Below are 8,845 nucleotides of genomic sequence, written 5' to 3'. Positions count from 1 at the left end.
TTCGAGGCGGCACACTCCGCCGTGCTGGCCGTGCTCTCCTGTCCGCACAACGCTCCACTCACAGCGAATATCATCCCGTTTTATATCTCGACGTTGCTCTCTTCTTTCCCGAGTCATATCACCCCAAGACAGTTCCGTCTGGCGTTTAAGACGGTATTGCAGATCGTCTCCCCGCCGTTTCCGCTATCTAAGTCACACCCCGAGATGGCGGAGACACTGCTAGAAATGGTTCGCTTCCGCGCTGCAACGTCCAAATCCGACCCTGTCGCTACCGCTATTCTCCCCTCTCAACAGAGAGACGGAGAGCAACAACAAGAAGAACCAATGTCCGAACAATCTACCCTCGTCCTAACCCTCCTCGACTCCCTCCCTTACTTGTCGGATGCAATCTTCGAGGAGTGGCTTACCCTCGCGGCAAGGGCAGTTCACGACATTTCTGGGCCGGATGCGGCGCGGCTCAAAGAGGCTGCGAAACGGAGGTTTTGGGATGTCTTGAGTAGCGGGGAGATGGATGTCGAGCGGGCGACGAGGGCGTTGGCGTGGTGGGGGACGCGCGGGGGGGAGAGGGGATGGGTGCTTTTTGGACGGTTTCCCGAGGGGGAGACAATAGAGGGGGATTGTGTGATTGATGTGCCAGGCGGACAAGAGGCGGCTAAGGAGGGAGGGGAGAAGTACTTGATGAGTGGGGCGTTGCCCAAGGACGAGAAGGAAGAGGGGAAGGAAGAAAAGATTAGGAGTAAGTTGTAGATGGGGGATCATTGGGGGAGTAATATATGAGTGTGAAGAGCGAGCGGGTTTCACGACAGGCACCTAGGTAGTTTAAGGTATGGATTGCGTATCGATATCTTTTGTCTATTATGATGGTTAGGTATTTAGACTTGTTGTATTGTATCTATCTTGCTGGGAACGGGATGTCTGTAGCGAATTGATGAGATACCATCCATCTCACTTTCTTTTTTGAACGTATAAGGTGCTGCGTGAGTTGAACTTATGACATGGGTTTGTCTTGGAGAAATGGCCAACCCAGCGCTGACAAGTGACTTAGGCATTTTCCAACATCCCTTGGAGAGTGCCGTGAACTTTTTACGATGACGCTACGTGCCTTAACAGTCTACTGTGGGAGACTCGGATACGCACGACAGACAAACAAAGAGTCAGCATTATTGATGACCCCCCGAGATAAGTTATCTTAAGTCGAATATCGGTAAACCTATAACTTCCAGATGTCATGTAGCAAATCCCGGTTTTTATTATCCTCCAATCCTAACGCCATTGTTCGCTCCAACCGGCAAACACCATCCCTCCCATATCTAGTAAATACTCATTGAAGTTCCTTGCTGACGTTAAAACCTAAATATACACGCAGCCGCCCAATATATTTTTTTTGTCTATCCCTGTCCCGGCGCAACATGTCATCACTGCAGCTTGTTGGCAAGCAAGATGCAAGTAGCTCGTATCACTCAGATCGTGCGTCCATCAACGCATCGAGGTCAATCAGCCGGCGCATCTCAGCCCACTCGTTGTCAAACCCAGCCTGGTCGTCAGCTGGAGTAGCTGACTCGATCCAGAAGGGCTCGTTACTCGCCACAGCAGCCGCATCTCCTCCCTGCAGCCCTTGCAGCCGCGGATCGATGGTAGTCTCCTGAGCAGGCTGACCAACTCCATCTGCGCCATCTGGCATCATCACCGCCTCTTCCTGTCCCCCCAGCTCTAGCTGACTGAAGTGTACCGCCTCCAGATGTCTCTCCAAGTCATGATGCCTCACAAACCTTGCCACACACCCATCCACCGAGCACGCAATCGTCCTTGTCGGTACCGCAGCCGACATTTCATCCGTCTCCCCCGGTCGCGCCGACTTGATCGTATATGTCGCGGGCGGTCGCTTCCTACCCAAATGCACATACCGCACGTGCTCTTCCAGCTTGAGCCGGCTCGAAAACGCCTGCCCGCAACCTTCTTCTTTCCAGTTCCAGTCTGTGATGTCTGGTGTGGTGAACGTGTCGACTTGTCCGCACACGAAGCGCACGCCTTGGTGGGCGGTCCGGATGTGCACGTTGAGGTTGGACACTCGTGTGAATTTCTTGTTGCAGCCTTCCCATGTGCAGGCGACTGTTTTCCGGTCTTCGACCGTCGTGCCGGAGTGGTACATATCGATGTGCCGCTCTAACTCAGCCTGGCTGCTGCAACGGACGTCACAGAAGACACAGTTGACGTGTTCCTTGCGCATGTGTGCCTGGAGCTGGAGCAACGTCCGGAACCCAACCCTGCGACCTCCTCCTCCTTCACCATCTTCACCCTCGTCCTTGCCGCATTCCTCGCACCAGAACTTAATCTCCCCATGCTCGCGGTCTGTATGCCGCCGCAGGGCCCCCGCACTATCAAACCCGGCCTCGCAGCCCTCCACTCCGCAAACGAAGGGCTGTAGCCCAAGATGTGCGACCCGAATGTGTCGTGCCAACGTCTGATGCTTCCTAAAACTCGCACTGCATCCCTCGTACCCCCTGCACCTAAATCTCTCCTGCCCCTCGTGCACAGCCGCATGCCGACGCAATCTGGTGGCCGTGACGAACGCCTTGCCGCAGTTGGGCACCTGGCACACGTACTTCCGTTCATGGGTGTGAGAGCCCTTGATGTGTTGCGTGAGGTGTTTTTCTTCGAGATAGGTTTTTGTGCAGCCTTCGTAGGGGCAAGCGAAGGGGCGGTCGTTAGTGTGAGACCGCAAATGGGCTGCCAGCCGGGCAGGTCGGTTGAAGGTCTTGGGGCAGTTGGGGTAGGTGCAGGGGATAGTCTTCAGGTCGGAAGGAAAGCGACGAGTTCGTTTAGCGGTGGTACCAGTAATCGTTGAGGCTGGGACAGTCGAGGCTGGTGTTGGGGGTTCACAGGCAGGGTGGATGGAGGAGATGACGGTCTCATTGTCATCTTGGTCGGCTGGGGGTGTCGAAGCGGCTGAGTCTGCTGAAGCTGGGGTTGATAGGGGAAGTACCGTCGCTTCCTCTCGCGCTAAAGCTGGTGTACATGCTGCTGAAGTCGAGGACGGCCGGGAAGCTGGGAGCAGAATAGCTGTGAACTCTGAATGTTGTTGGTCTTCTGTCTGCTGTCGTTTCGCAGGCCCAAGGCCGGCGTCCTCGTCGGGGGCCTTTCGTTTCATGGCACTGCTCGTATCATTAGCGGCCTGAGCGAGCAGCGAAGAGAATACGGTTGTTTGAGGAAGGATGCTTCGACAGAGCTCCAATTGATAATTTTTGCATGTGTAAATTGTGTAAATGCAGTGTAAGAGCTGTCGAATTGATATTGGCCCAACTTTTTTGTGGGGTGCCAAGCTCGGCTGCAGGTTCCCCGGCAGGCAAGCCGCAAGGCTACGCTTAACGCCAACGCATATGCGAGGGATGGTATCGACAGGTCGTTGGCAATTGTAAATAATTGAGAAGAGAGATCGAACTCGTTTTCTGTAACATTCATAGCGAATACAATATATTTCATATTCTCCAAATCTGGAAGTGAAAGATAGGGTTGAGCACCAAACAAAGCGCGAGGCTGACGGCGGCAAAGCTCTCAGGACGAGCGCTGAGTCGCTGACAGGGGGGACCGCCCCACTCAAATTTTTCACGTCCTCTCAGCCTCCCGCCGCGGCGCATCCTGCTTTATCGCTTCCATCAACAAAAGCCGTCCCTCCATCCACAAGGTGCCATCACCGCTACGACATCTCATCCCACATCCATCGCGCTCCAATCGCTCGCGTAGCTCTACACCTATACCCATAGGCATTTTAACTCACCATGTCTGATTACGGCGACGACGACCGTGAGCTTGTGTAAGCTCCGCTCAATCTCCTTCCGCATCTTGAACCTGATCACACGCTAAACGCACGCAGCAACGACGAGCCCACCTTTGACGAGGATCCCGATGAGTACTACGAGCCGGAGCCAGAGCCGGCCGATGAAGACGAGGCCGTTCGCCAGGCCGACCAGGAGGGTGAGCAGGGCGACCAGGACCACGTCATCGTCTCGGGCGACCCCAATGCCGCCGCCAACCACGGCAAGGGCAACGACAAGTCGCACAAGGACAAGAAGATTCCGAACGACCAGCGCACAACAACGCCCTTCATGACTAAGTACGAACGCGCCCGTATTCTGGGCACGCGCGCGCTGCAGATCAGGTGGGTAATTCCTGGGGGAGGGGGGGGGGGAAATTCTAGAAATGGATGGAAGATATGCTGACGATGACACAGCATGAACGCACCCGTCCTGGTCGACCTCGAGGGTGAGACGGATCCTCTGCAGATTGCTATCAAGGAGTTGCGGGAGAAGAAGATCCCTCTGATTGTGCGCCGGTACCTGCCGGACGGATAGTGAGAGCCCTTAACCTCGGATGTCATCTTCCCGACCATTTAACTGACCGATTCCAGCTATGAGGACTGGACCTGCGAGGAACTTCTGCAATAAAATCTTGGCGGCAATGGGATAAACGTTAGAAAACACACAGATTGCATGAGCGAAGGCGTTCGGAGTTTTTGCATTTCGTGCTTTTGGGTTTATCGAGACGGTCAGCCCTCTTGCGTTCGCGCTGTCCTAGCATTCCTAGGGCACGTTTACTGCCATCGTGGGAGCTTCAGCTCGATTGGATCAAGACAGGCCGGAGCTGAGTGACGGCGGACTTGGAAGGCAGGTGAACTGTATGTACGGTGCCGACTAATACCCCATACATATCCAGCCATATTTGCAAGGTCAACCTGTTTAACAGGGTTACTAACTACTACAGATGACACGCACGTATGTGTCTTCGTGAGACCACTTGTTCTTGACTGTCATGTTTGATGTTGTCTCTGAAATAGTTTAGCATCCTGAAATTTCTGCATGAAGGAACGACAACTAAGCTAATGTCTTGGACATAAGTCATCCAAGCTATTTTGATGTTTTCTAGCCTCCTAAACCTCACGATTTCATGACGAATATCAAGGCTTGTCAAGTCTTAAAAATCAGCACCCTCTCACACAAACTCCTCCTCCGTGCGTTTATTATGCCCAAAGTCCACAGCGGTAAATTCCATTATACCAACACACCCCACAAGTGCATCCACCTCTGCATCCACAATATCACGTCCATACAGCAAACAACCCTCTCATCCGTACTCCATCCCACACAAATTTTAGGAACGCCGCAACAAGAACCATCTCACAGCCAAAGACGGGTGATTAGTCTAGTGGTTAGGACGCTTCGTTGTGGTAAAAAGTAGGAGATCTCGAGTTTTCTATGTGGACTACCACAACAGAACCGAAGAAACCCCGGTTCGATTCCGGGATCGCCCAATCTTTACACTTTTCTTGACCTGAACTCGTCTTTTTGTTTTCTTTTCTTTTTTCCCCTTTTCTTGCGCTTTTTGTTGAGAGTTATGTCCATGATGTTTGTCCTTTGGTAATGCTTGATTCTTATGGAAGTTTCTTGAGAGCACAAGTCCAACGTCTGAACAAACCCTTTCCCCTTCAGCGAAATTATCTTCCACTTGGGCGGTTCAACCTTGGCGGGGTTTACAGAGAGTCAACAGGCACTACTCAGAGAGAGAGAGCCTACGAGGTGCATGGGACTTGGCATTCTTCACAACATCAGTATATCTCAAAGCAGGACATCAATGCAAGTGGAACTAAGTATTAACATTTATCACTAGAATGCTACGCCAGAGGTGCACAAATGAAGTCAACATGCCATTTCATCCAACATCAAAATCCGACCTATCCGTTCCTTTAACCCTAACCCATAACACATCACAATATCAGCGCCTTCCTTCACTTAATAGTGCCCGAAGCTAGGGCACTTCTTATTCCCATCAATCTTATTATTCAACTTGAGACAATCACTCAGCTGCTTCTCGCACTTCCGCACGGCAGTCATGTAGTCGTCCGTCCACTGGTAGAACGTCCTCTTACCCAGACTGCCGAGCTGCTGGCTGTTGCTAGAAACGGCAAGGAGATCCCGTGGGCCGGTATTCTTCTTCTGTCGGCAGCCCTCGGCGTACACCTTGATGCAGTCCTCGTACTGGTCCTTGCAGGCGTCGGCGCAGGCGGTGGAAACCTTGTTGCGCTGGTACCGTTTGCACATCTTGGTGTCGGGGTGGTCGAACTTCTTGAAGGGGTAGGTCGGCCAGTCCTTGCTCACGTCGTTGCAGGTAACGATGGGGAACGGGATGCCGCCAACGGGGTTAGATGGCTGCGTGCAGATGTTGGTCGGGGTCGGGACGACCGTCGAGGTAGAAGTGCTCGAGGTCTTGGTGCTGGTCGGAGTGGCGCACGGAACCGTGATGGTCTTGGTCACGGCCGGGTTGCCGCCCTTAGGAGGGTGCTGCTTGATGAAGTCGTGCTTGTGGTGGATCTTGCCGCAGGCACGGCTCACGTCTGAGCACCACTCGCTGAAGTCGAAGCAGTCAAGGACATCGGGCCACGAGGCGGTCAAGAAGCAGGAGGCGATCTGCAGAGTGCAGCTGGCCCAGGCCTGGCTGCAGGTCTTCTGGTCTTTCCAGTCGGGCAGAGGATTCGAGCACCACTTGCCGCACTTGTACTCGCAAGTGGGCGGGATCACGGTCGTGGTGGTGCAGACCGAGCTAGTGGTCGAGGTGGTGGTGCTGGACTTGGAGGTCGTGGGGGGAGGAGTGGTGGTCGGCTCAGGGGTAGTAGTCGGCTCCTCGACGGTGCTGGAGGTCTCTTCGGGAGGGAAAGTCGAGCTTGGCTCAGGGGCCTCGGTGGAGGTCGAGGAGGGAGCAGCAGTAGAGGACGAGCTGGACTCAGCCGGCGGGACGTAGCCGCAAGGCTCGAGAGAAAGCAGCTCATCGGCAGCATAGAGGCTCAGGCGGGAAGGACCACCGCAAGTCTGGGAGTTGTCTCCATGGCAAGGCATGTTGCACTCAGACTCAGGGGCAGCGTGGGTGCCGTTGCCAATGACGACACCGCACCAGCACTCGCCGCTGTATTCGGTACCAGCGAAGGGAAAGCCGCCATCACGGCAAGCTTGAAGACACTTCTCAGTGGTCATCTCCGACGAGGGGATGTGGTCCTGCTTGTAGACGAGGGCACGACCATAGGGCGAGTCATCGGTCCAGCAGCCGATGGGATCGTAGTGCTCGATGGTGACCTCCTCGGTGGCCTGGAAAGTAGGGTCCTGCCAGACGGAGAAGTGGTTGTTGCCGCCGCAGTTCTCCGACTTGTCGCCGTTGCAGGGGAAGCTGCACTCAGACTCGTCGGCCTCGGGGCCGCGGACGGTGGCACCGCAGTAGCAGATGCCGTAGTAGACGAGACCAGCGTAGCGGTAACCGTTGCCCTTGCACTCAGCAACACACTTCTCGACAGTCATGTCCTCGCTGGGGGCAGAGCTGCGGTAGGGCAACAGCTGCGGGTTGCCGAGGTCCTTGTAGCAACCGGCGTAAACGAAAGGCTTAAAGGGATCGAGGCACGGGGGCAGGGACACCTCGGTGGCATAGCTGTGGCCAACGAGGGCCGCTGCCGCCATGGCCGCGGCCATGGATCTGAGGGCAGGCATGTTGGAGAGGATGAGCGAAGGACTCTCGACTATTGTTGTTGCCGTCTAGAACGAACGGATGGGTAGTCCCTCTAAGAGATGATGACCCTGGAGACGAGAGGAGAGAAGGGGGCAGAACCGGGAAGCCATCCTCGGTGTGCTTCCTTTATACCAAGTGCCAGCCTAAACCCCCAAGTCCCCAGGTCTCGTCCTCTCACCCTTGCTTGTGCAGAGTGTAGACGGGCCTCCAGCTCCATGGATCAAGGCGAATTCAACGCGAGCTGAACCGGGACTATAGGGCGCGCTACCAGCATCGTACATACGCTAGTAGTGTAAACCGGGGATCAATCAGCACGCATTTCAACGTCAATACAGTCCCGTACAGTACATACGGTAAGTATTGGACCAGGGATAGACAAGCGGGAATGGCGCTGGGGCTGAGCCACGATAAACTAGTTGGCCCCGATAACGTTTGCTTGGCTGCGCTTTTTTCAGCCCAATCCGGCACCCCAACCCTTTTCGGCGCTGGCTAAACACATCTTGGCCTGGCCTGTTGCATGTACCTTTTAGGAATTGCGATCCGCCAAGGGACCCATGTGAAATGCAAGCGGTTCGTTGGCGTGCAGCGCTGCGGGACAGAGCGCCATGGCGTTCGCGAAACAGCTTGTGGCGGTGGCGTCCAGGGACGTCGTCCGCTTCTTCTTTTTTTTTTAAAAAAAAACACAAATATCGCTGTGTTGGGATACAGTTTAAGTCTTTGGGGAGCTGAGATCTCCCCACATATATAAGTAAAATCCTTAGAATCATCTGGTCAATCACAGTGGAAAGACATCCTTTCGAAAGCTGCAATTTGTATTTACATGCTGTTGCCAGTTACCTAGTAGTGGTTTGCCCTGGTAACTCATGACCTTGTCTCCTTTAGCGCCAGATAAGACGACAGAGGAGTGCAGCGAAGTAATTATACTATCCACTGCCTTGGGAGCTATTGGAACAGTGCAGAAGCTCGACCCGCGTGACGGCCTGATCGACGCTGAAGCAAACCAACTGAGAATTGAGCTTATTTCTTACTCTGCTGTGGTCTGATTGATGTCCTATCAAGTTCAATTATCCCTTAACACCATTGAATATCAACCTTTGAAGCTCATCATCGGCCTTCATTCCTCAAATATCGCAGCGCACAGTCCCTGCTCGCAAACATCGCCCAGTCAGTTGTGTCAATGATTGGTCAATGAGCGGTCCCCAGCGGGGGTTCCTGCATTAGCGCAGCCCAGGATCTAAAAACTTTTGCCTGTCGTCCCACTGCCGCTATCGCTGCTGTTGCTACTGCTGCCGGATTGCGCACC

At 54.1% G+C, this 8,845-nt stretch overlaps 4 protein-coding genes and 1 non-coding gene across 5 annotated transcripts in view; 3 read left to right on the top strand and 2 right to left on the bottom strand.

The window, feature by feature from the left end:
- CTHT_0069430 (peroxisomal membrane protein pex17-like protein) overlaps positions 1-747 on the top strand; it is a gene marked incomplete at both ends in the record, with an annotated part of 2,270 nt that extends 1,523 nt beyond the window's left edge. Inside the window, 2 exons of the mRNA XM_006697159.1 lie at positions 1-30; positions 114-747. The exon at positions 1-30 is cut by the window's left edge and continues 1,523 nt beyond it. Of these exons, the coding sequence (XP_006697222.1) occupies positions 1-30; positions 114-747 (664 nt within the window). The remainder of the gene's footprint in view (positions 31-113) is intronic.
- A 709-nt stretch (positions 748-1,456) lies between these two features.
- CTHT_0069420 (transcription factor iiia-like protein) lies at positions 1,457-3,148 on the bottom strand (the record flags this gene model as incomplete). The annotated part of the gene is made up of 1 exon (XM_006697158.1): positions 1,457-3,148. The coding sequence occupies one exon, from the start codon at positions 3,146-3,148 to the stop codon at positions 1,457-1,459; it is 1,692 nt and encodes a 563-aa protein (XP_006697221.1).
- A 628-nt stretch (positions 3,149-3,776) lies between these two features.
- CTHT_0069410 (uncharacterized protein) lies at positions 3,777-4,442 on the top strand (the record flags this gene model as incomplete). Its single annotated transcript, XM_006697157.1, has 4 exons — positions 3,777-3,811; positions 3,872-4,156; positions 4,229-4,348; positions 4,406-4,442. The coding sequence occupies 4 exons, from the start codon at positions 3,777-3,779 to the stop codon at positions 4,440-4,442; spliced, it is 477 nt and encodes a 158-aa protein (XP_006697220.1).
- A 743-nt stretch (positions 4,443-5,185) lies between these two features.
- On the top strand, positions 5,186-5,305 carry CTHT_0069400. The gene is made up of 2 exons: positions 5,186-5,224; positions 5,269-5,305. It is a non-coding gene; the product is annotated as a tRNA-His (tRNA).
- A 478-nt stretch (positions 5,306-5,783) lies between these two features.
- Positions 5,784-7,523, bottom strand: CTHT_0069390 (uncharacterized protein; the record flags this gene model as incomplete). The annotated part of the gene is made up of 1 exon (XM_006697156.1): positions 5,784-7,523. One exon carries the CDS (start codon positions 7,521-7,523, stop codon positions 5,784-5,786), a length of 1,740 nt encoding a protein of 579 aa, XP_006697219.1.
- Positions 7,524-8,845: the final 1,322 nt, after the last annotated feature.

This window comes from Thermochaetoides thermophila (genome assembly GCF_000221225.1).
Source record: "Thermochaetoides thermophila DSM 1495 unplaced genomic scaffold scf7180000011822, whole genome shotgun sequence".
Classification (NCBI taxonomy): Eukaryota; Fungi; Ascomycota; class Sordariomycetes; order Sordariales; family Chaetomiaceae; genus Thermochaetoides; species Thermochaetoides thermophila.
Note: the sequence above shows the minus strand (reverse complement) of the source record. Positions and strands in the feature narration are given on the sequence as shown.